Source organism: Phalaenopsis equestris, unplaced genomic scaffold, assembly GCF_001263595.1.
Source record: "Phalaenopsis equestris unplaced genomic scaffold, ASM126359v1 Scaffold000136, whole genome shotgun sequence".
In the NCBI taxonomy this organism is placed as follows: domain Eukaryota; kingdom Viridiplantae; phylum Streptophyta; class Magnoliopsida; order Asparagales; family Orchidaceae; genus Phalaenopsis; species Phalaenopsis equestris.
Window position 1 is genome coordinate 57,681 of NW_018164578.1, and position 27,936 is coordinate 85,616.

General features: G+C 35.5%; 1 protein-coding gene across 1 annotated transcript; it reads left to right on the top strand.

The window, feature by feature from the left end:
• The first annotated feature begins 3,470 nt into the window (after positions 1-3,470).
• On the top strand, positions 3,471-27,279 carry LOC110021628 (nitronate monooxygenase). Its single transcript, XM_020720192.1, has 6 exons — positions 3,471-3,730; positions 4,007-4,219; positions 14,877-14,972; positions 18,201-18,346; positions 18,424-18,643; positions 26,838-27,279. The coding sequence occupies exons 1-6, from the start codon at positions 3,596-3,598 to the stop codon at positions 27,024-27,026; spliced, it is 999 nt and encodes a 332-aa protein (XP_020575851.1). The 5' UTR covers positions 3,471-3,595; the 3' UTR covers positions 27,027-27,279.
• The last annotated feature ends 657 nt before the right edge of the window (positions 27,280-27,936 follow it).

A 27,936-nucleotide genomic window follows, 5' to 3' on the forward strand; every position in this document is an offset into this window, starting at 1 on the left:
AAACTTACGCCAAAAATTATTCATACCACATTATCTAGCCAAAATCAAAATTGTGGTCTACAACTTCTCTGCTGTTGGAGGCAACCTAAACACTAAGGATGTGATTCTTTACACACTTAACAAACTCCTAACGCAATTTCAATCATTCAAAGCAGCAATACTGACTCAATTGCTACCGATGAACCGAGACAATTTCTACTCACTATTGTGTAAGGCTAGCCACTGAAAAGATCAATCAATTGAATGACACCTCAAGGAAAAACCCATTACCAACCTACATTTAGCCCTTACAACTACACACAATTGCAACTAGAATGCATCTACTGTTCGAGGCAGGAATCAACACTTCAATCAGCGAATGAAAGTTGTAAGATCTCAATCCAGACCCCCTATCATCTGTCAAATTTGTCATAAGACAGTTCACTCAGCTGGTAGCCCATTGGCACTGTCCAAACCTTAAATATGTACCATTCAACCTCGCCTTATAAGCTTCTACCACACCTTGGCTCCTTGATATTGGTGCAACAACACACTTAGCATCTGCTTTCAACCATCTTCAAAAAGACATGCCAACCACTAGAGCTACAAAAATACTAGTTGGAAATGGACAATTTATTGGCATTCTTCATATGCCTGAGTATAAGCTTAAACTCTCCAACATTTGGCATTCACCCTCCTTAACTAATAATCTTCTCTCTGTACATAAATTAACTGTTAATAATAACCTTTTTATTATCTTTAATTTTGTTGGTTTCAATATTTTTTATCCTCAGACAAATCAGACAATACTTTGGGGCAATAACTTGAAAGAGTTGTACAACAGCTTGAAAGAGTTGTACTCAATTCATACCATAGCTCCCACTTCTCACTTGGAAGTACCTCATAAAGCCCTTGCTACAATAATCAAAGATCCAATCATCTAGCACAAGTGCTCAGGTCACCCTCACATGGAAATTCTTCATCGCAGCACCAAGAAAAATCCATCTTTAGCAATTTCATTAAATTCATCATCATGTGAAAGTCATAATTGTAACAAAGCTCACAAAATACATTTGCAACTTATTCACTCCATTGTATGGGCACCCTCCCCAATTTTCTCTAATCAAGAATATAGATATTATGTAGTCTTTATTGGCAATTATACCAAATTTTGTTGGTTATTTCCAATGCGTCATAAATCTGAAACAACCCAAAAATGCATACTCTTCATAAAGATGATCAAAACTTAGTTTTAATCAACTATCAGAATACTTCTATCAGACGACTGTGGGGAATACAATAATGGCACTCTTCACTCTTTCTTATCTCAAAAAGGATTTCTCCACCAATTCTCTTGCCCGCATACACCGAAACAAAACAGTGTCGTTCATCGCAAGCATCATCACCTAATTGAAACCACCAAAGCACTTCTCCATGATGCCTCTGTTCTATTTAGTTTTTGGGTTGATGCACTCCATATAACACTCTATCTAATTAACTACATGCCTCAAAGAACTACAGATTTCTCCCCTATGAAAAATTGTACAAACAACCTCCAACCTACTCCCATCTAAGAGTATTCGATTGCTGTTGCTACCCATGACTCAAGCATATGACACTTCAGCAGTTAGCACCTCACTCTACTCCATGTGTATTACTTGGCTATTCTCCCACACACAAAGGATTAAAATGGTCGCCTCATTAATGGTACACCATCATCTCTACATTCTTCATCAAACGAGGCTTTCATATTAGTAAATATGATCCATCGTTGTTGCTCTCCTCGACAACCACACACAGACTCTTTGTCCTAATTTATGTAGATGACATGGTCATCACAAATGATAACACTACTGCTATTTTAAGCTTCATGCAACAGCTCCAATCCACCTTCCAAAGCAAGTATCCAAAGAAAGAATCTAAATTCTTAGACATTATTGTGAATCACACGAAAGAATTTTTGTTTGTCTCAACATCAATATCTCCATTGCATTCTACAAGACATAGCAATGCTTGACTCCAAAACCTGCTGCAGCTCTTCTTCACACAAGAAAGTATGAAATTGCTGCTCATAATGAACCCTATGACAATCCAATTGAATACAGGTAAATAAATGACGCCCTTCAATACCTTACAATCATAAAACCAAATATTGCATTTGCCATCAATTATCTTTGCCAACGTATCATGAACGGCTGGTCTCTCACTATCACATTCTCAAGAGCTTATTACGCTTCTTAAAAGGCTCAATTGGATTCACACTCAAAATTTCACGTTCCCCTCCCACACTCCAAACTTACTCCGATGTTGATTGGGCTGACAATTCATCAGACCAAAATTTCGTAACTGTTTTTTGTACCTTATTGGGTGAAACAATAATCTCGTAGACATTTAAGAAACAATTCACAATCGCTCACTCCTCCACCAAGCTACCAGGTCTTGGCTGCTGCTACTACAAACCTTATTCAGCTTTGTTGTTTACTTGATGAAATCGACATTCAACTGGAACAACTAGCACCTCTCTTATGTGACAACATGTCGGCTATGGCTATTGCCAACAACCCGATTTACATGCTTGTATGAAGCATATCATAACCGATTATAACTTCATTTGTGAACACATCCAGTCAGGTCATCTTCAACTATATTATATACATATCTAGGATCAACAACATATAACTTCACCAAATCACTGCTTAAACAATGTTTCCAACACCTTCACTCCAAGCTTCAGTTCATCAGTGAGACCCGTTAGCTTGCATGGTGTTGTAATATGAGCATCATTTATTCGGTTATATGGGTAATTCTTCTTATTGCCTTTGATCGGTAGGACCACCACCTTCTCTCATCATTACAAGTATATGGGTATAGTATCATAGCAAACTAATGCAGAGAATATTGCCTCTAGTTCTTACCTATATATAATGTCCATCCCTACATACATTTTGGCTTTTCACCTAATATGAAGTAAAGTTGTGTTATTATTTCCCATTCAATAATCATGTATCTCCTTCTATCTTCCATTGCTATTAATTATGATCACTAACCAATCTTTTTATGATTTCCTTAATTCAATATGACATATTAGTTGCAGAACTTGAGATTTAACCTTTTTTTTTTTGCACAAAACATGAAATAATATAATGTTGAAACTTCTATGTATTTAAATATGCAATAAATTAATGAGAATTGTTGCAAGTAAATTATGAAAAATAAAAATAATAGATATATGATTTGTAGGATTAATAAAGCAAGGCTAGAGGTAAGCTTCATATGCCTCAAGTTGCTCGAGAATCTAGAGTGAGGAGTATGAACAAATTTTCTAATTTGCTATATATATATATACTGTTTGCATCTTCTCTTTTAAAAAATTAGGCTTTATTCTCATTTTTAATAAAAAAAATACAGTCGGATAATCGCTCTGCATGCACCTGTCCGATACCAGACAAAAATCACTTCAGCTATCCACGACCCCACCGGAAAACGTGAAAAAAGGGCGGCGCCGCCATGTCCATGACGTCGGCAGTTACGTGCAACCGCTGCCGGCAAGCTACCCTATCACTATTAACCTTCATCGATCGAACGGTTCGCTGTCCATCCTCAGCTCAGTCCGGCAATGGGTTGGAGAGGGATTCTAGGATTCGAGTATGGAATCATCCAGGGCCCTCTTGGCCCCGACATTTCGGGCCCCGAACTCGTTTCTTCCGTAGCCAACGCTGGCGCCATTGGTACTCTTCGAGTTCCCGACTGGGTAACACTAAAAACTTTCTTTCTCTGGTATTTTAGTTTGAAAAGTGTCTGAATGATGGATCCCTTCTTGAATGAAAGGCAGTGAACCAATACGATTTCTTTTGAATTGATCAGTAGCCGTATGCTTCTTGGTCTGATTTTTGTCTTTCTTCTCTGAATTTGATTTCGTGATTGTTTTTTTAGATTGATTTACATTTGCCGTGATTGCCTTTGGTGATTCATAAATTATCTGCTGATTTCATTTGCATACGCCTGATATTTTAAACCTCTACTGCAGGAGGCGCCCGATTATGTTAGGGATCTGATTCGTAAAACAAGAACATTGACAGACAGACCATTTGGAATAGGTGTCGTTCTGGCATTCCCCCACATGGAAAATATCAAGGTTATATTAGAGGAGAAGGTTGCCGTGTTGGTGGTGTCTTGGGGTGAGTACCCTAGGGAACTTGTTTCTGAGGCTCATAATGCAGGGGTCAAGGTCATTCACCAAGTGAGTGTTTTTTTTTTTTGAAGAATCTATTTCTATCATTTTAACTCTGGAGCAGTTCGTTTTTATATTGGTATCTGTCACCAATTTGCTGGGCTCAGACTAAGCATAGATTAAAAATAATGATCTCTCTAACAATAGGTGGAATAAATCATCATTGGATGTCTTACGGTCTAGAGTTTTTAATTTGGATATGCAAAAATTCACATAGCATTGATGCAAATATGCAAAATTTATAAGACACGAACTCTAAATCTTGTATAATTATTTGCAATCTGCTTGCAAATAAAAAATATGGGAAATATAAAAGAAAAACTCAATGGCCTGCTTATTTTATTAGTAAGAATGACTAGAAATTTAGTTCTAGGTAAGCCATAAAATACTTTAAAATTCATGCACTTGTCGGAAATCAAAATGTATTTAATTTTATTAAAATTAATTACACTCTTTAACTAATAAATATAGAGGAATGTAGTAGAAGAAGGAAAACAGTTCAACAAGAACAACAAAACAACAACAACAGAAAAAAAAAGAATCCTCACTTGTACAAGTTGATAACTTTGTCATGAAGTTCAAGTCTATAATTTTATCTTGGGATTGAATCTTAGAAGTAGGAATAACACGTTTAATAAGTTATTTTTTCTCAAATAATACCTGTTTTTTCAACTTTCCTTAGATCCTATTTGTAATTATAAAAACTGATATAAAATTTCCCTTAAATAACCCGAATGAAGAACCCTAGGTATACAAATGGCTACAAAAAAATAGAAAACCTTTAAAAATAGAGGAGGACGCTTCACATCATATCCATAACATAATGATTAAAATATAATAATTGACATATGCTTGCCTTGATAACATCGATTGATAAAAGCAAGCAAGTGGAATGCTAAGATTATGATAATCACATGTTTCAATGATTGAGTTTGACGAAGGAAAAAAAATTCCAAAAAGAAAGTGTAAATCATATCTAATAAATAAATATATGGTATAATTAGTAATCAACCAAAACCAAATACACAAATTTACCAGTTTCTGCATAATAATTATGCCTAGATGCTGTTAATACATTGTCAGCTGAAGCTCACGTGATGTCATTGGTTCTCGCAGCATAAGAATGGAAAGGGATTTATCTGTTAGAACTCGAGCTAAAAAATGGGTGCTGACTTGTGAAAATTTCCATCCCATCACACGACATGTATAACCGTTGTCAAGAACATGGTAATATATAGCAACTTTGTTTGCAGTTTGCTCTGTTAGATTTCAAAATATTTAACAGATGTTTTTGAACCAAAACTGATTATAATATCAACCTTAAACCTCTTTTGATAAATTTGAATCAGTTCAAATACAAATTTTTGTATGCATTTTATAGATAAATCAGATGATGATATATGAAATCATAATATATTATGATAGTTTAAAGGAAACAATAACTAGTAATATTATAAGAGGCCAATCATATAGCATGAATTAATATAAACAAGGAGCAAAGTTAATCAATAAGAATACATTGTCCATTTGATATAAAATTGGATTCTACAATGAGAATATAATCATGTAAGCTTCAAATTATGTTTGAGTGAAAGACTCTTACTTGCCATTGAATTATTATGCCACCTAACATGAAGCCAAGCCCTCAAAATTCACTTCACTTGGCTCCATCAATATTAAGGGCTCTTGGCTTCAATCTAAGATAAAAAATGACAATTAATGGAATTAAGGCCCCGTTTGTTTGGGCTTTTGAAACCAGTTTTTGCTAAAAATGCCGTTTTATAGGTGTTTTTTTCGCTTGTTTTTCGTCTCGTGATCGCGACCACGTTTCGATTTACTGTATATTCATGACCGCAGTCCGCGGGTGCGTTTCATGGTTCACAAATAAACAATTATGCGAATACCCTCGATTCTTTGCCTCACTCCATTGTGCCCGAGCCACTCGAGGAGGCCTGCCCGCTAGCCTTGCCTCACTTCGACGATTACCGTCTCCGTTTCGCCGCAGATATGATCATTGCAAAAGTGAACATACTTGAAAGTGGGAATCGCAAGTCCCCTTTTCTATATTCTTCTACTAAACCCTTTTTCTTCTCCTACAATTTTTTGCTATTACTTTTCTCCTACATTCTTCCTGAAATAAATACTTTTTGGTTGAGGGGAAAGATATTACTGTTCTATTTCACCGTTGAAGTTGAGATGATGGAAAAAATTAGTTTTTCTTTACAAGGAGTTTGGGCATATGCAGAAGGTTCCTCTACAAATTTTGCTTATTTATGGAATAAAAGCAAGTTAATTTGATTTTTTAGGAAGATTTGTACACATACCAATCAATTCGAACGTGTTTACATCCATAACACAAAAAACTTCTGTTGTTTTGAATGGAGACCCTACCCATACTAGAATTGGTTTATTTCTCTGTTTAAAGGTCGATGATGTTATTTTCCTGTGGTATGAAAGATTTGGGTGGTATAATGGTTTTTTTGGAAAAAAAAAGAGAGTTTGGATAAGAGAGTTTGGATGTTAGATACGCCAACCAAAGGGAATTGGCTTGCACGCATGTAAATACCCCTTGATTTTTGGATAAATTGGTAGAACAGATGATGTAAACATTTTTCTGCTCGATTTGTATGGTATGATTGTGGGCATCTCTTTTATTTTAGTTGTATGCGAGAGGATTTTGTATATACAAGCTTCAGCCATTGCTATTTTATTTGAAGTGAGTTTGTGGGGAATTGGCGTTTAAAATACACAATTCCTTTAAATATATATAACCCTTTCGCTTCTCCTAAAGTTCCATATTTACGCGGTTAAATAGTTTGGTGCGACAAAGCTATGTATAAAAGGTGGATTTCACCTAAAGTCACTGGCGGTGTTCCTTAAATTAGAGTCTTGTCATCTCCTTTCACTTTAATGCTTCACACTTGCAATATCCACTAGTTGTCTTTGGGAATTTATGTTGCATATGTGAATTGATAGGACTTGCGTGGTATGTATGTAGATATGTGAATTTATATTGCATATTGATGAAAGAAGTAATGTTTTTGTGTCTTAAGGTTTTATGGTCAATATCTTCCAATCTTTTATGATCAATATAACATTTTAAATCATATCTTAAGGTGGTAGATACAATAAAAAATGGGTGATACGTGAGATAGCACATGATCAACTATATGAGAGAAAGAAATAAAAATGATTTTTTGTGACATTTTCTTGTGAGAGATTGAGTTAGGAAATAGACCTACAACACGTTTCAACAAAGAAAATTGATAAAACATCACGAAAAAATTTCAAGAGAGAACGATGACATTGTATGACAAAACTCAATTGAAGAACAAATGAGATCAATTAAAAAAAGATTAAAAAAGTTAGAAAGAACTCGAAAGAGGATCCACTGGACTTGGTTGGGATCTAGTTAAAAACACCATAGATGCATCTGCAGAATGGTGGACGGAGAAGCTACGGGTAAATTTAAAATTTTATTATATGCAATTGTTCAGTTAAGTTACATGAGAAGTATTATCAATGATTTTTACATTCGTTTTTGTTAACGACAGGCTGTGCCAAATGCTAAAAAATTCAAATTTGGTGGAGTCGAGTCTTAATTAGAGAAGAATTTTGATCTAATGTTCAATGAAGTTGTTGTGACTGGTAGACATTCCTGGACTCCTCAAGACTCTCATGAACCTAGAGAGAGTCAAAATGAACCTGATTCAAAGAGCATCACATGAGATAAATGAACACAATGAATCTAGTCATGCAAGGACTACCCTCTTTAAAAGCAAGGGCAGTTCGTACAAAGAAAATTGGTCCTCATTTTCTTAGGAGTCAAATATCGAAATCAGTTATCAATTACACAAACTTATCATCTGAAGCTAACACCATAAAACCTTCTTCATCCATTCCTAATGTGATAAAGATCTTTAGAGCAAACTGCAGAAGTTTATGAAGATGTGCAATTTTATCTTAATTCAATGAAACTTCTTGAAGATCCAGTGAAGAGAGAATTTTTCATATCTATGGCCTTGAGAGGAGAGTTGATTACCTGCCATTCTTTTATAAAAAATCACGACAACTAATCCCTATTATTTAAATGTTTTCCCTATGGCATATGCTTAATCTTTTTTGTATTTGTAGATTGTCTACTCTCGTGACTATTGTATTATCAATTTGAGATTGTGTTTGTGTGAACCTTCTTTGTTTTATGATCAGACAATTAATACTTGCGTTAGTGGTGCTTTCTATTGTGATGATATCAATTGTATTGTGTTGTGGTTTTGTACTTTTGCTTACAATAATAAGTTCTCCTCTAGATATGTTTTACTGAATTTTTTTTTTTGTTGTTATAAAACGACATCGATAGTGATTGCAAATATCCGAATTTTTTTTTGCAGTAATGGATGCTACAAATAGAGAACACAAAAAAACGTTGCATACAGATTATTGCAACAACTATCTGCCTGCTGTTTGAAAAATATGACTCAATACTCCGTGCATGACCTCAAATTTTACTGGGGACAAATGGATAGGTGAGATGTTAAAGGGTCATCCTACGAGATTCCATAACATGTTTTGCATGAATCAACTAGTCTTCACTGATCTTTTGAGTGAGCTCCGAAGTACTAACTGTCTCAATGACTCACAAGGACGACTTCACAGGAGATATTAACAATAACATATGTATCCCGTCGCATAACTAGTTCATAAGAGTAGGTTGTGAAAGATTTCAACACTCATATGAAACTATCAGTAGATACTTCACAATTAGTTTTAATTCTTTGATACACATGTCTTCCAATATCATCAAACCTTAAGATCCAACTTTCCAAACTATTCCAATACAAATATCATGCGATCATCGGTATATGTCATACTTTAAGGTGTGTTTCGTGAATACTTATCTTACAGAAACATGCAAATAGTGGAATATAAGCTAATATAGATGTGATGCAAGATTGCATTTATGTCATTGATGAAACACATGTTGATGCACGTGTGTCAAATGCTGATAAGATTGCGTACATTGGACAGTGTGATTCACCAACGCAAAATAAAATGACACATGTAACTTCAACATGTGCTTCACTTTCGCCATGACTAGATGGGAGGGAAGCGCTCATGATAGTCGGATCTTTAAATTTGCCACCCGATCTCGTGTGCACACATTTCCACTTCCATCAAAACCAGTCTCATAATTAAAATTTTGCACTTCAAATGGCCACTGTTATGATTGTTGTTATAGTTCCTTTAGTACTTACCTGCTATTGCTAACAATAATTTTTTGATATCTCCGGTATATTTCAACAACTAGTGGTGATATGGATGGCTTCAATATAAATGAAAATTTTTTAGTTGATGGCAACACCCTTAACTGATATTAATTTTTTGGAAAATGTTTTACTTCGATTCCTCGATTCATTTTACGATTACTGAAATTAGTAAGTACCAAATCTGCTTTAATCCAATATTGCTGCTATACTCGAGTGCCGCTGTTATACTCAAGCGGTGTCATTTAATTTTCTGCTTCAATTTCTGGTTTCAAGTAAAGTCATTGGTTTTATGAAGCTGCTAACAGCTGCTTTTAGAATGCTTTTATATGTCACAGTTGATTTATGAAAAAAAAAAACATTGGTTTATGAAATAGGTATTGATTTATGAAAAAGATATGGATTTTTAAGAAAGATTGGCAATGCTTTAGAACTAATTTCCTTGCTGTTATCGATTTTCAATTGATTGCTTTAGATTTCTACTTATCTTGTTATTTCGAATTTGAGGCCACTGTTTTGTTTGGAAATTTTGGGCTCTTTATGCAAATGGCTTCATTGTTATTTCAGATTTACTGATATATTATGATTTCTGCTGCTCTTTCTCTTTTTGCCGAGTTGTCGGTTGAGCTATGACATTCTCCAGCTATTGCATTAAAAGTCAACCGTACTTGTAAATATTTTTCATGCTCTAATATTTACAACATTTGGAAGGACTTTTAATGCCTATTTCATCAAATATGTACTGTGCTTATTGTTATTTTGATATTATTATGCGTTTATGTGTCAAAAACTAATTGGTTTTGGCGGCTTGTGCCTTTTTTGTGGTTTGGTATGTGTCTCTTTCTTCATGTGGTCGGTTTTAAAAGGGTTGTGATGAGTGCCTGAAGGATTCTTTCAGATGGCCTCTCTTAAGTGCTTCTGGCAACAAAGAGCCCCTACACTATGGGTCTATTGTTTTTTTCTAATGAAATATTATTCATCTCCTTGTGGTTTTCAAACAAACCAACTGCTTTTGAAATATCAGCTTCTGAACAACAACTTTTTAACGAGAACTTCTTAGATCAATTTTTCTAGTCTCATAGTAATTAAAAGCTTTAATTGATAATAATGTGTTGATGTTCTATTTGTTAGTTTCTAAAAGTTCCAAAATTTAATAAATTTATCAAAAAAATAAAGGAAGATTTACATCCATACCACTTAATTTCTATGTTTTTACATAGCTAACATCTAAATTTCAATTTTTACATGTATGCCACCTTACCTATGCATAGAAAGATGTATTTCACTTTTTCAAAGATAAAATTGTGGTATTTTTGATTTGACATGAATGATTTGGGTGCTAATGTAAAAATTGAAGTTTAGGTGTTAGACATGTAAGTACATAGGAATTGCATGGTACGTATATAAATGTCCCAAAATTAAAATATTATTTATAGTGAGTGTTGTTTAGGATGTTAACCTTTTTCCTTTTTGTATGTGTGTGTCTCAAAACTTCTATAAATGTTACCGGTAGTCTCTCTTTGTTTTTTATTATTTCAATATCAATTTTATATGTTTGTTTTATGGGTACATATTTTTGACTTTCTTATTTTTAATAAATGGTACTCCCTTTATTCCTCTATTATGATAATTTCTTAGTTTTTTCTCTTTTTCCACATTCATCTTAACATTCTCATTTTTATCATTCCTCCAGTTTCCAGTAAGTTATTTTTTTTGTTGCCCAATACTTAGATTCAACTTGATCAAAGTCTATAGATATCTAATTAATTTAGTACTTTCATGTATCTTCATTTCTTTTTTCTCATGCCTATAATATTATATAAATCTCGAGGTGTAATCAAGCCAAGCTGACCCAAATATGTTCTGGATTGGATTTGACTTAGATGTTATAAGGTGTTCATGTTTGTTTAGAGCTCAAGCTATGTTCTTACTGTTGACCTCATGTTTGGTCACATACGACTTGCACAGACATCACCCCTTGGTCCGGCCCAGCAAAATTGTTCAAAAAAGTAGTCTGCCCTTTTTTTTTTGTCCTGGCATGGTCATGCCGAGATACTTTGGGGTATGGTCACGCCAGCCCTGGGGTGACCACACCCAGAGGTTCCTCGACGTGGTCGCGACCAGGCAAACCGTCTTCACATGTCAGCGATTCGTGAACTTTGTTCGCGGATCAGGCCACGAATCGTCACACCGTTTCGCCGGTGGCGATCCGTGGCTCACTAGTTGTTCGATGGATCTCTTCCGTCAACCCGCCACCCAATCAAATGACTCAAGAGTGCTCAGCTACTGCCTTCGGAGCCTATAAATAGGCATCCTGCTAAAGGGGGAAGACACTCTCAATCACTCAAACTCTCTGGCATTTACTCCGAACAGAGAAAGAAGAAGGGAAGCAAATTCTCCGGCAAGCCTCCTTCTCCTCTAGTCAAGCCTCCTCCAGTAAGTCTCCTGCTTAATTTTTTTTAATTGACCGTTTATTTGTTTATTAAATTCCAAGTTAGCTTTAGGATATGTTAATAAACTCATTAGCCTTGAATAATGCTTGGGTTTGGGTTTGACTCAGGTCGACCTGAACCCAACCTAACGCTAACTCACTTAGTTAAACCTAAACCTAACCTAAACCAAACCCTAGACCCAACCCAATCCAGGTTTAACCTTAACTCACATAGTCAAACTTAAATCTAACCCAAACCCTAGACCTAACCCAACCAGGTCTAACCCAAATCTTATCCTAAATCTACCTAAACCCTATACCTGGGCCAACCCAAGTCTAGCCCAAATCCTAACCTAAACCCTAGACCTGGCCCAATCTTGGTCTAACCCAAATCATAACCTAACCTAATCTTAACTTAATCCAGGTTTAACCCTAATTAGACATAAACCTAACCTAACTTAACCCGCGTCAAACCTTTACTTAATCTAGGTATAACTCTAATCAGACCTAAACCCAACCCAGCTTAACCCGGGTCAAACCCAAACTAAACATAAGATGATTCGTGTTAACCCAGCTTAACTTTGGTCAAACCCAAACTAAACATAACCCAACTCGAGTCAACCCCGCTTAACTCGGGTTAAACCCAACTCAAACCTAAGCCAACCCGGGTCAACCCAATTTAACTCGGGTTAACCCAGCTTAACTCGTGTCAAACCAATCAAACTTAAGTTAACCTGGGTCAACCCAGCTTAATCCAACTCAACCCAAGTTGACCTAGTTTAACCCGAGTCAATCTGAATCAAACTCAACTTAATTCGAGGCAACTTAAGTCCAACCTAGACGCAAATTAGCTAACCCATATTATACGTTAGCTCAATTTTGAGCTAGCAGAAGTTGGAAAATCAACGTACCTCAGCCTGACCTTGACCCAAGTCTAATTAAAGGCTAAAAATACATGTTATCTCATATGTTATTTCATGTTCCACATGTTATCATATATTTTAAATGTTATTTCATGTTATCCCACATGTTATTCCAAGTTAAAAAAAAAACATTAAAAAAAAATAATAAGGATAGTTTTCTCCGCAAACCTCAGAAAGAAACCAAATCTCAAAAAAAAAATTCTGATTTCTTAGTGTAACTGACAAAACCTAGTAATCAAATGAGACATTGATGCAATATTAAATTCAAAGAAATATCTAAAAAACACCAAGATAAAGAACGAGAACAAAATCTAGGTAGATCCGACACGAACTTTAGGCTAGCTAACCTATACACCAAACCAAGGGCCACACACTGACCCCAGGTTAGTCTGAGTATAGAAGACTTGGTTACTTTATGTACGTAGTTAGTGCTAAGGATTCGGACATGCAAAACAAAAAACCTACCCCCTGAGACTAGAGGGAATACCTTAGAATGAAATAACTCATGATTGTCTACGAAGTCATTTCAAATTGCCACGAAAATACGAATCCTCCATGCTCCGACATTTAAGGGAGATTCCTGGTTATGAGGCTGGTCATAATCGACAGATATTAATGTTCTCGGGATGAAGGAAAGCCATTGGCATATTGACTGGGGATATTATTCCCGAAGTCTATGTTCGTTCACCTATAGAATTTCTTATAGAGTTTAAGGTTTCATTTTACATCTAGAAATCTATTCATACCTGACTCTATCATTAACTTAGGGTTTTCGATCACCTTCGTCAGTCAAATCAAGTATTTTTATATCATCATTTGACTTCAAATTGACTTCAAAACTCAATTCAAATCTAGTTCAAATTCTGTTCAAATTTATTTCAAATTCAATTCAAATCAAACTCAGTTCAAACTCATTGTCACCCCTTTCCCAAGGCCATTCGGACATTACTTTGGGTATAGATTCTCTCCATTGGGTGATCAAATCCCTATATCTCGAGCCTTTGACATGTTATCGAATTTTAAGTCACATTCTTTGAAGCTTAATTTTTCCAATTTGGACCCTCAAACTATGAAAACCCGATCTTTGGCAATTCAAATTATCATATTAATCGAGAGGCTTTTTTAGGGCTTACGGTTTTAAATATGTAATTAACTACATGGGTTTGTCCTTGTAGGAACGAGACATCGGAATCAAAATAAACCTTATCTTACACCTATAAGGTAAGAGAAGATTCTTGGTTTCGTAGACCCAAAGATTTCTCTTATTCAATGACTGAATTCATTTTAAGGTAATGTCTCTATCTTTCGAGATAGTACGTTATTCTTCTAATGTCATATTCGATCTTTTAGATAGAAATCATTTAGATCTAAATCTTTCGAGAACTACATTCATACTTGATTTGTTTAAAATTTTCAATATTCTTTCTCGGATTGGCTAAATTAATTGAATGAGTACTTCAACAAGCTAATAAACAAGCGAAATTTTCAAATAAAGTACTTGACATTTCATATTAAGTTATTAAATAATAATTTTATAAATCCATCCACAATATAAAATATCAAAAAATAATAATGAGTGCTAACGTGAACTGGCAATTACATTGCAACTTTTTACTAGATTTTATGTGGTATTATCTTTATTCTAGTCTTTTTTATCATTCTTTCTCACCTCTATGCTTTGTGAACTATAGTATTTCCCCCAAATTTATTGACGATCTTTCAGTTATTTTTTTTATACTGGTCTAGTTATATCCTTTTTTCTTCTTTTATGTTCATGTATATAGCTTCTTTTTTGCAAATTTATTTTCTTGTTGTAATGAAGTCACGTGCTTTTTCTTTCTAAAGGCCATCTGATTAGCCATGCACAATTTCATAAAGTACATGTATATTTTTTCTCATTTTCTACTGATAATCATTTGATCAACTATCTAGCTCTGGAGATTTGTTTACAGAGTTTTTAATTTCGAAGCCACTTAATTTATTGGCATAAACTTTGCAATTCTCTTTAGAAAGTCTGGTAACTTTCCCTTTTCTCTTTGTTTATCCAGGTTGGCTGTGTAGAGGATGCACGCAAAGCTATTGATGCTGGTGTAGATGCCGTTATTGTTCAAAGTCGTGACGCAGGGGGACATGTTCTTGGCCAGGTATTATACCCGGTTAATATGAAAAAAATAATTTGCAATATAAGGTGTTTAATTAGAATCTAATTATATATTTATTTGAAGGACTAACTGGATATCTTAATAATAATTACGATCCTAGCTTAATTATTTGGCTGTAAGAGAGTTGCATTCTTCCAACAATTTGCATTTCAATTTGTATGTCTCTCTGTATAGTAATCATTGAATTCTAGTTTAATTTTTTGAAGAAATTTTAACCGAATTACTCTGACTGCTCCTTTTGGTTACCAACTATTAACAATAATTTTACCTTCCCATCTTGTTATTGTTTTTCTTTTCCTTCAGTTTATAGCCGCTTCATTTTCTAAATCAATTTTTTTGAACCATTATTTACTCTCTTACTATGTGTAATAGACCTGTTGAAGTGGATCATTTATAATCCAAATTCAATAACTGGTTTAGGGAACCTTCTGCAATTGTTTTCCACTAACCGGTAAATTATAAGCGTGTTGACCATCTCATACAATTTTAAACTCAGCGACACAGTTTAGATATAAGCTGGCTGTCGACAAGTTAATTGAATTCTTATATTTTTAAGTTACTTGAATTACTACCGTATGATATCAAATCAAAGGAATACCTAGAGAAGGGAGACAAAAAATCTAGTATTTTTAAATTTGATCCGTATCAAATGAATACCCAGAGAAGGGAGACAAAGAATATAGTATTTTTGAAATTTTATCCTTATAGCTAATCTTCATATTTTCACTTCTTAAATCTTTGTATGGTGTAACTAATTTCACCAAAATATATTTAGCATGTGTGCCTTGCTTGTGAAACAATTATGCGTCTCAAATAGAGTTAATTAGAGAGAATTTTGGTCATATACAAAGAATGGTAAATATCATGTAGGTCACTGAGGTTTGAGACCACACACATAGGTATAGGATTTTGAATATCATCCACTTTGATCTTGGATGTTTGGTCACACGTCACATAGATTCTTTTATTAACATAACTATCAATTAAGCATAAAAAGATAAATGCTACACTTCTTTTGTGCCCATTTACCTTCTCTTTTTCCTTTGATGTAGAAATTATCTTTCTTACTGGTTCATAATGCTAGTTTATTTCCGATGATGTTACTTTCAATGATTTCCTATACATAAGGCTGTTTTGAACTGGATGATGCTGGATGAAGGATGCCTCTCATCGACTCCGCCTCTCCTATTCTTCTTCGTGTTCTTCAATGCCAGTGGAACCTCATTGGAAAATAATTTAATCCTGAGAGAACTAATCATAAGAATTGTATGATCTCTCCCCCCACCTCCATTCTCCTCCCATGTTGATGGTGTGAGTGGCTCAACCTTGTTGGAAAATGATTCAGTCCTAAAATAAGATAAATTTTGTGGATCATGGTATTTTAGTCATAATACATTAATTTCATTCAAATTTAAATTAAAAATTCCAGAATAAGCTAAATTAACAAATTATCTATGCTATCAACAGAAATAGTTCTCTTTGATGATCATAAACCAAGCTAGGGGACCATATTGAAATCACACAATGTGCTAAAGACCGAAGTATGGTGTATTTAAATGGTGGACTGATATAAATCACTGCCTAAACATGAGGGATCCAAATATTTCTTACCTTACAAATAATCTAAACTCTTTGTTATTGTTTCTTCATGGTCTCTTTTAACCGTCATGGTTAGATTGTCAAGAGAGCCTTCTCATTTGCAATCTCATTGCACCTTTTATATAGTCTCAAACATCTTTATTGTCCCTTTATAAGTTCATGTTTAACTAGTATAATCATGGTTGGTTCTTCAAACTCCATAATTGTTTGAGCTATAAAATTCTTCTTTTTTCTTCTTGATAACATATAGGTAAAATCAAATCCACGCCCAACAGATTACTGCTCGAAGGCATCATAGCGACCAGACATGCAGAATAGTGTCATTCTCCATGCATTCTACCATATCACCATGACCTATTAAATTTTCTTGATTTTATACCTTTTTCCATCGAATTTTTCATAAGGCTTTGATATTAATATGCCATAATAAGTTGCTCTTATTGTAGTTTTAAGAAGAAACAATTTGTTCATCTGAATTAAAATGAAAGAATAATTGATGGATACACAATGGAAATGCCGAAGAAACTGAATTAAAAAGGAGATATTAAGAAAAAAATTTGTCTGATTGTTATCTACATCCTGAAAAATGAAAGAATAATTGATCAGCTATCAAGAAATCACATTTGCTCAAAGAAATGGGGCAAAGGGATACAATCTTCCCAAAGCCCCATATACACGAACTATCAAAAAGGTAAGTTCAAATATTTTTAGATAAGCAAATAAAAAACTCTTATAATATACAGGGCTCCAACTTAATGCTTTTGGGGAAAGGATGTGAAATTGTTCTTTTTTTTGCACTGTGTGAGATACAATTAAGAAGAGAGCCATTCTATAAAAACTGCTTTTAATTTTAGCTGCAATACCTCATTTCTTTGGAATCGGGTGATTAAATATATGGATCTCCTTAATTTGTTTATTCTGCAGAAAAACGAGTCAAACAATAAAACTATACAAGGTATGCAACCAATTAACACCAGTCTTATCTAATCTTGCTTAACAAGATCCCAAGCAACGTATCTAGATGTTGTGAAGCAGCTGTTGGCCAAGGAACCCCATGGGTTAAAATAATGTTGAGGCAAAATTAACACTTATGATATTAGGGGCCTTGGCAGTAATATTTAACATGCCCATCAAGATCAAGAAAATCATGAATAGTTTTTTTTTTTCTTTAAATATCTACACCATAGATTTTTCTAAATGCAAGTTGCTGGCATAAACATAAAACCAATTTGATCCTCTATAGTATTTTAATTCTCTCATTTTCCTTATATGTAAACACTAGAATGCTTTTTGCCAATAGTTTGACAACCACAAAAAGATGTAGCAGTAGGCTACAATTATCCTTACACATCAACGCCCTGCTATTTACGTCTTTTATTTTTACCGAAATTTCTGCCTTTTTTCCCAAATATTGCAATACCTTTGATAACCTGCAGGAATGATACTTATTCAGCTTATAGATTGTAGAACCTTTTAGCATTTTAATTTTTCTCAATTTTTTGTAGTTTAAATATTGATTATTTCTTATTCTAGCGTTTTGGAACATTCATGCTACTAGTTAGTGCTGAAAGCACTGCAACTATTTATTGAGAATTAATTCTTTTTTGGCAGGAGGGATTAATTTCACTTATACCGAGAATAACCGACTTGGCAGCCAATCGGAATATCCAAGTCATTGCTGCAGGGGGTGTAGTAGATGCTCGTGGTTATGTTGCAGCACTTGCCCTTGGAGCTCATGGTGTTTGTCTTGGAACTAGGTCTTTGCTATGCTTCTCATTTGTATGCTGATACTGAATTGATGAGTCCTATTCATATATGATAATTTGTTTTACAGGTTTGTTGCCACAATTGAAAGCTTTGCTCATACTTTGTACAAAAAAAAACTTGTTGAGTATGAGAAAACCGAGTACACTAATGTATTTGGACGTTCAAGGTGGCCCAATGCGCCTCACCGTGTATTAGAGACACCTTTTTTCAATGAGTGTAGGCATCTACCTGATAACGAGAATGAGGAGAACCAGCCAATTATAGGCCATTCTACAATCCACGGGAAGGTTTGCTCCTATGACACAGCTAAAATTTTCACGGCCTTGAAGTATGATTGATAATTGTAAATCCACATGCAATAATATTTAGAGATTCCTAAAAGTATCTACAATGATCTTGCTGAGATTTAGGATAATGGGTCATTCTATTCATGCTTTTACCCTAGTTTTTGCATGAACAGGTAGCTGAGTCAACTTTTCAATCAAAAGTGCATTGTCAAATTGCCGTATTGAGTTTTTATTCGTAGGGTTTATCTTTATATATATATTTGCTTGAACTTTATTCATGCTATTGAATTATGATGTGTCAATGTAGTCTCATGTTGCATGTGATGATGCTAATTATATATTTTATTGTCTCACCGCATTGAAGGTAAGAATTTATACTATTCATGGTTTTTCTGACTTTTACTACAAAAATTTGTGAAGATAGCATATTTAATTGAGGAAAAAAAACCATTATGCCATTGTTTGATTGGATTAAGAATCATTCTTATTATATCTAAACTTTCACATGTGCTAACTATATATGATAAGAATCTACACTAATTATTATTATAATTATATTTCTTCATTATTGATGATATTCTCATTTATTATATATATATATATATATAATTAATATAAATGGACGCATATGCTAGTGTTAGTGAGAAAATTTAATAAAGATATGATTCCTGATAATTCTCTTCTTTCTAACAGTATTAGAGTCAATTTTACTTTGAACCTCCCTTTATTTTTGAGTACTTGCATTTATCATCTCAGTGGTCTCCGTCTTTTTCATTTATCGATCTCTATTATTATGTCGAAGATATATCCTTTGTTGTCACAGTTCTTCAATCCACACATGGGCATCATTGTTTGGCTACTAGAGTCGATCAATAATTAATTATCAATCCATTCTTAGGCTAACTTCTATAATTTGTTGGAGTAATTGTGGATCCTAAGTCGGAGAGAGTGAGCGAATGAAACGGAGCGCAGTTGCTCGAACAAATCTGTTAGAAGTGGAGCCCGGTACGACCCTCTTCCACTCCTGCGATCGCGAATCGCAATCTCCCGCTCCCGCCTCCTCCATTTTCGCGAATCGACACCTCTGTCTGCTCCCGCGCACGTGAAGCTTCGCGTCGCTTTGCCCGTTACTCCTTTGTCGCGAAAGGTCGCGACTCCTCCCGCTCCTGCTCGATTGCGAAACCGTGCCCGCTTCCTGTTGGCGATAAAAGGTATCGCACGACTTTCTTTTTGGCGATATATAGAGAGAGAAGTCACGGGCAGAGAAAGCATTTGCGTTGAAGCAGGAGAAGGAAGAAGAAGATTGGGAAGAAGAAGGTGTTCTTTTTGGTGACTTGTGGCAAAAGAGAAACAGGTTTTCTCTTGTATATTTTTCTTCTTCTTTGGTGTTCTTGCTCTTGGGTGAATCTTGGTGTAAAGAGAAAGAGCAAGTGAGAGATCCTTAATTGTTGTTGTGATCAAACTGGTGTAAATTTCCTCAATTAGAAAAATCCTCTGCAACTTCGTGGATGTAGGCAATTTGTCGAATCACGTAAATCTGTGTGTTCTTTTGGTGTGAATTTTCTCGTGCTATTTTATTTTCTTCGTCGTCAATCATTTTAAATTTCATATATACCACAACAACTGGTATCAGAGCCAATGACTACATACGAAGTGAAGATTTCAGGGATCGAGAAATTTGATGACACAGATTTTGGTTATTGGAGAATGCAGATAGAAGACTACCTCTATGGGAAGAAACTCCATCTTCCGTTATTGGGGAAAAGACCTGAAAGAATGGATGAGACTGAATGAAATCTGTTGGATCGACAGGTTCTGGGGGTTATTCGACTCACCCTATCGAGGTCCGTTGCACACAACGTCGTCAAGGAGAGGACGACTGCAAATCTTAGGACATCCCTGTCAGGTATGTATGAAAAGCCATCGGCGAATAACAAAGTATATCTGATGAAGAAGTTATTCAATTTGAAGATGGCGGAAGGTACTTCTGTTGTACAACATACAACACCTGAATGATTTCTGAATGATTTCAATACCATCACAAATCAATTATCGTCTGTGGAAATAGAATTTGATGATGAGATACGTGCACTGATCTTGTTGGCTTCATTTCCAAATAGCTGGGAAGCTATGGGGATGGATGTCAATAATTCTGCAGGTAAATCTAAACTGAAATTTGAAGATATTCGTGATTTGATTTTGGCTGAGGAGGTGCACAGAAAAGATTCTGGCGAGATCTCAGGTTCGAGTTCGACACTAAATGTTGATTCCAGAGGGAGATCACTTGACAGAAACTCAAACAGGGGAAGATCAAAATCAAAGAACAGAAGTAGGAGGAAGTCAAGGTCTGGTAAACAAGTAACTTGTTGGAATTGTGGCAAAACTGGCCACAAAAGGAGGAACTGCAGGAATCTTCAAAGAATGTGAATGTGGTAACTGAAGAATCACATGATGCACTACTGCTGACAGTTCATAGTCTTGTTGATGACTGAATACTGGATTCAGGAGCTTCGTTCTATACAACTTTCCATCGGGAATTGATGCAGAATTATGTTGCAGGTGACTTTGAAAAAGTATATCTGACAGATGGAGAAGCTCTGAATGTGGTAGGAATGGGGGATATTGACATTGCACTTCCAAATAAAAACAAGTGGACTCTGCAAAAGGTCAGACACATTCCTGAACTGAAGAACCTCATTTCTGTTGGGCAGCTTGATGAATATGGACATTTAGTAGTTTTCTCAGATAGTACCTGGAAGGTTACTAAAGGAGCATTGGTACTGGCTAGGGGTAAGAAAACATGTACGTTGTATATGACTACTGGTTTAATTAACAGTGTTGATACTACTGTTGCAGAGAGCACAACAAAGTTGTGGCATTGCAGACTTGACCACATCAATCAAAGAGGTATGAAGGAACTTCAGTCTAGAGGCAAGCTACCAGAACTGAAGTCAGTTGATTTCAACATGTGCGAGAATTGCATTATGGGGAAACAGAGGAATGTCAGTTTTTTGAAAGGCAGCAGAACGCCAAAGGCAAGAAAGCTGGATCTTGTACACACAGATGTGTGGGGACCTTCTCCAGTAGCATATATTGGAGGCTCTCGTTACTACATCACATTCATTGACGATCACAGTAGAAAGGTATGGGTTTATTTCTTGAAGTATAAATCTGATGTATTCAATGTGTTCAAGACCTGGAAGGCTATGGTTGAGACAGAGACATGCTTAAAGCTGAAATGTCTGAGGTCTGATAATGGTGGTGAGTACATTGATGGTGGGTTCAAGGAGTACTGTGCAGCTCAGGGAATCAGAATGGAGAAGACCACTCCAAGAACACCACAACAAAATGATGTTACAGAGCGCATGAACATGACCATTAATGAGCGGGCTAGAAGCATAAGATTGCACGCCGGACCACCACCTACTTTCTGGGCAGAAGCAGTTAGTACTGCAGTTTATTTGATCAATAGGGGGTCATCTGTTCCATTAAACTGTGAATTACCTGAAGAAGTCTTGAGTGGGAAAAATGAAAAATTTTCTCACATTAAGACTTTTGGTTGTCGTTCTTATATTTTCATTAATTCTGATGCTCGTAATAAGCTTGAGGTTAAGTCAAGGAAGTGTTATTTTATTGGCTATGGAGGAGACATTTGGATATCGTTTCTGGGATGATCAGAGTCGGAAGATCATAAGGAGCAGGAACGTGGTTTTCAATGAGAATGTTATGTACAAGGACAAGTCCAATACAGTTTCTGAAACTACTTTGAAGGAATCTGAGTTGGTAAAGTTTGATGATTTACCAGAGGTCACAATGCTGGACAGAGATGCAGGTGACGAGGAGAGTGGATCCAGGGCATCCACTCCTATTGTTCCACAGTCAGTTTCAGAGCAGTCTACCCCTACAGTTGTAGTTCGCAGGTCAAAAAGGGTCAGACGTTTTCCACAGCATTATTCTCCGACTTTGAACTACATTCTGCTGACAGATGATGGAGAACCTCAGAGTTATGAAGAAATCTTGCAAGATGAAAATTCGAGCAAGTGGGAGCTAGCCATGAAGGAGGAGATGAATTCTTTGCTTGAAAATCAGACTTGGGAGTTAGCAGATCTTCCAACTGGGAAGAAGACATTACACAACAAGTGGGTGTACCGGGTGAAGACTGAGCATGATGACAGTAAGAGGTACAAGGTTAAACTTGTTGTAAAGGGTTTTCAGCAGAAGCACGGTATTGATTATTCCGAGATTTTCTCTCCTATAGTGAAGCTTACAACCATTAGAATGTTACTGTCTATAGTGGCTTCTGAAAATCTCTTCCTTGAGTAGTTAGATGTGAAGACAACTTTTCTTCATGGGGATCTTGAAGAAGATATCTACATGCACCAACCTGAAGGGTTCGTGGTACTATCTACATGCACCAACCTGAAAAGGGTTCGTGGTACAAGGAAATGAAGAGTCAGTTTGCAGATTACAGAAGAACTTGTATGGTCTGAAGCAAGCTCCTAGATAGTGGTACAAGAAATTTGATAATTTTATGCACAGTGCAGGGTACAGCAGATGTCAGACATATCACTGTTGCTATGTCAGGTATTTTGACAATTCTTATATCATCCTACTGCTGTATGTGGATGATATGCTTATTGCAGGTGCTAGTATTGAGGAGATCAATAATCTGAAGGAGCAGATGTCAGAGCACTTTGCAATGAAGGATTTGGGAGCTGCAAAACAAATCCTTGGTATGAGAATTGTCAGATATATAGTAGAGGCATGTTGAGACTCTCTCAGGCTGAGTATGTAAAAAAGGTACTTAGCAGGTTTTATATGGATAAGGCCAAACCAGTTGGCACACCCTTGGGAAGTCAATTGAAACTTAGCAAGAATCAGTCACCCAAGTCATAGGAGGAACGAGATTACATGAGTAAGGTTCCTTATGCTTCAGCTATTAGTTCACTTATGTATGCTATGGTTTGCACCATACCTGATATTGCCTATGCAGTGGGAGTCGTTAGCAGATACATGAGTAATCCTGAAAAGGAACATTGGGAAGCAGTGAAGTGGAACTTGAGGTACCTAAGAGGCTCTGCAGAAACTTGCTTGTGTTTCTCAGGAAAGAGTTCAGAGGTACGGGGCTATGTTGATGTTGATCTAGCTGGAGACATTGATACTAGAAGTACTACAGGCTATATTTACACTATTGGTGGCACTGCAGTATCATGGGGCTCTAATCTGCAGAAGACAGTTTCGTTGTCTACTATAGAAGCTGAGTGCATAGCAATGTCAGAAGCTGCAAAGGAGATGATATGGCTACAGGGCTTCTTGAAAGAATTGGGCAAGAATGATCAAAAGGACATTCTCTACAGTGACCGTCAGAGCGCTATATTCCTTGCCAGAAATCCAGCATTTCAGTCCAGGACAAAGCACATTCAGATCAGGTATCACTTCATACGATCATTGTTGGATGACGGACAGTTGATGCTTGAGAAAATTTGTGGAAGCCAGAACCCTGCTGATATGTTGACAAAGGGTGTTACTCTAGAGAAACTGTAGTTGTGTGCAGCTTCAGTTGGTCTTCTCACTTGAAGACATGGGTCTTGAGTTGTAGAGATGGATGATTCATGTTTGAAGAAAAGGGCGACATCGCCAGTGGAGGATTCTTGTTTGAAGAAAAGGGCTACGCCGCAAGTGGAGTTTCAATTCTGAGATGTTGTAGTTTGTGTACCGGCCTCCAAGTTGGAGATATGTTAGAAGTGGAGCTCGGAACGACCCTCTTCCACTCCTGCGATCGCGAATCGCAATCTCCGGCTCCCGCCTCCATTTTCGCGAATCGACACCTCTGTCTGCTCTCGCGCGCGTGAAGCTTCACGTCGCTTTGCCCGTTACTCCTTTTTTGCGAAAGGTCGCGACTCCTCCCGCTCCTGCTCGATTGCGAAACCGTTCCCGCTTCCTGTTGGCGATAAATTGTATCACACAGCATTCTTTTTGGCGATATATAGAGAGAGAAGTCACGGGCAGAGAAAGCATTTGCGTTGAAGCAGGAGAAGGAAGAAGATGATTGGGAAGAAGAAGGTGTTCTTCTCGGTGACTTGTGGCAAAAGAGAAACAGGTTTTCTCTTGTATATTTTTCTTCTTCTTTGGTGTTCTTGCTCTTGGGTGAATCTTGGTGTAAAGAGAAAGAGCAAGTGAGAGATCCTTAATTGTTGTTGTGATCAAACTGGTGTAAATTTCCTCAATTAGAAAAATCCTCTGCAACTCCGTGGATGTAGGCAATTTGCCGAACCACGTAAATCTGTGTGTTCTTTTGGTGTGAATTTTCTCGTGCTATTTTATTTTCTTCGTCGTCAATCGTTTTAAATTTCATATATACCACAACAAAATCAAGCGAGATGAATAAGATTTGAGACTCGTCTCGTGTGAGGCAGAGATATCGAACAAGAGTGGGCAAGTGCGAGAGACAAAGTCACATGCACGAAGTGGAGACGTGTACAAGAGAAGTTGTGCATTTTGAGATAGATGAAAACCTATGTGGAGGTAACATTGATGACACTACGCGCGGACCGAGTATCGAGTGTGAAAAATGAGTAGTACTAGGCAAGTAAGCGTGCGGACTTGACGAGTATCTACCTCACCGAACAGTGAGTGTGAGTCCAGGAGACTAGGACGAGCCGAACATTTGAATTAAAGTTTGTGATTTTAATTCCATAAGTAATTACTTCGTTTTAATGTTTATTTAGTATTAATATTATTTTTATTAATTATTGTAAAAAATCAGATGTTAAACATTTTAAGAATTGCAGGATTAGAAGGATCAGGTTCGTTAACATGCAACGAGGAAGAAAGAAAAGACTCGAGGTAAACAATTAATTAGTATTCATTTAATTTGTATAAATTTACCAGCCGAAGGTGACTTTAAATTTGAAGAAATACATGGGATTTGATTTGAGTGGAGAAGATTTAAAAAGGAAAAGGAAAGGGGATTGAGTAAAAGAGAGATCAATTTGATGTTTTTTCTTAATTGGAAGAATAAAATATAAAGATGTAAATTGTACTATATTTTACAAAAGTAACATTTCAGTTAAAAATTGAAAATTTTTAAATTTAATTAAGCAGATGAAAGGTTAATTTATTGTTAATAATATTGACTTGATATAATAATTATTTTAGAAACTTGGGTCCTGATGAAGTTAAAATAAAGATTGTGTAAGAGTATATAAGGAGAAAGTACAAAAAAATTATTTAGAAATTAATAATAAAATATTAAAACATAAATTTAAAATCATTGTTATGTTTATAGGCGATAAAATAAAAGAGGTGGTGGCTAAGGATTAGATTACAATATAGATGAAATTTAAATTAAGTAATTATTTTTTTATCTGTAATAAATTCAGTTCTTTAAATCTTAAATGTGTTAATGTTTGTAAGGATTAGGTGATGATAATATAGATAAAATTAAATAAATGTTTAATGTTTTAAAAGGCTTCATATATTTATTTGCACTAGAAGTTTAACATATGTTTCAATGATTGAAAGAAAAATGAAAAAGAAAAGGGCTTGCAAATAGCAACGGCGTTTCTTATTGGTACAATTTGTAGATATTGCTCTCAAGACTTCTTAAAATGAAATAAAACTGTTTAAAAGTTTAATAAGACAAACTATTAATATGAATTAATAATTTTAAACAACATGCATGTTAGAGTATATGTATAAACTTTTATTGCGCAATATAACTATAATAATTCACTAATTTATTGTATAACTTAATATGTTCTTCAAATATCTATAAGAAGAAAAACTCAAGTAAAAAGCTAATAAAAATAAGTACTAGGAAAACATTGTATTTTGTTTTTAGTTTTTTATTAAAAAATGTTACCACAAACTATTAATTTTGTATATATGTTTAGATGATGTTTGAGAAATTTTCTCTTAATTATTTGAATGATTTTTTGAATTTTTGTAAATATTAGACTGATATGACTCTTCGGTTTGCACCTGCCTTGATAATTCTAAGCTCTTAGGCCGGCTCATGACATCTCACACCCTCCAGTCCTGACCTCATATGCACCAGCTGCTTCTTCTGTTAGCTCTTTTCTTGCTTTTAATTTATGCTCTTTCTTCATTCTTTTGTGTGTAATAGGACCGAGTTATCATTTGTTGTTGGGCCGGCTACTTATTTTTTAAGCTCTTATATTCTCCTTGACAGCTGAAAGAAATACGACTTCTTGCCGGCACTGTTCCGAATGCGACCACAACTGGGGACATAGAAAGCATGGTAATGTATGCTGGTGCTGGAGTGATGCTTATTAAGGAGATTCTTCCAGCTGCTGAGGTGATTCAGAGGCTTGTTCTAGAAGCACAACAGCTTATCGCAAACATTTCTCTTGGTAACTGATTGACAACTTATTTGAGTTTTTTACTTGTGATACTTTTCTCTCCTTTAATAACGCCATTTTAGGCTTGAATAATTGAGCTTAGTTTGGATATTGCATTCTTTGATTCTCCTGAGAATTAATTAAGGCTCAAAAGTTCATTTGTAAACACTTCCTGTGAAATTTACGTTATTAATGTGGCTCTCTGTTGAATGAACATATTAATGGAAGTTGGAACGTCACTAGCATGTTCTAATTGAGCAGCTAAAATGATTATTTGTTGGTATAATTTGTTCTATTGTTTTTTTTTCTTCTTCCGATTATGTGAGTTTACTGACAGTTAACCGGTTGCTTGATACTGATATCATCTTTAACAAGATAACTGATGTTTTTTCATTTTTTTTAGGAGCTTTTTCGTTTGGTGAAAAAGAAATGTGGCGTAAATCAGTGTAATACATTAGTAATATATTGTGTATTCGTCATATTCTTCTGCATCTTCTCCTTAACACGGGATCTTTCCTGAGTTGTATGAACTCAAAGATAATATTGGACCCTACGTCCTAAAAATGATTCAACAAATAATAACGAAAGATAAACATCAGAAAATTGAAGAAACACCAAAATTTATGTGAAAAATCTTACGATAAATTATGAGCATAAAAAAAGAATTAACTATATAGAAATAAAAGAAATTGCAAAGTGAAAAGAAAGATTCGATTGCTACATAACATATTATCCATCAAACAATAATTATATATGAAGATTGACGAGTGTGAAAAGAAATGAAGGACACATATCATGGGAAAAATTATTCCGTGACGACACCGCATGGTCTCGGCCGTTCATTAACGTGGAGACGAAATTTTTTTAAAAAAGAAAATTTTGAAAGTGGGCCCCACCTCCGCTGTGATGGACCGCCTGAATGCAGTCTTC

Coding starts and splice junctions, on each gene's coding strand:
- LOC110021628 (XM_020720192.1), top strand. CDS start 3,596: ATGGGTTGGAGAGGGATTCTAGGATTCGAGTATGGAATCATCCAGGGC. Junction 3,731..4,006: donor CTCTTCGAGTTCCCGACTGG/GTAACACTAAAA, acceptor CCTCTACTGCAG/GAGGCGCCCGATTATGTTAG. Junction 4,220..14,876: donor GGGTCAAGGTCATTCACCAA/GTGAGTGTTTTT, acceptor TTGTTTATCCAG/GTTGGCTGTGTAGAGGATGC.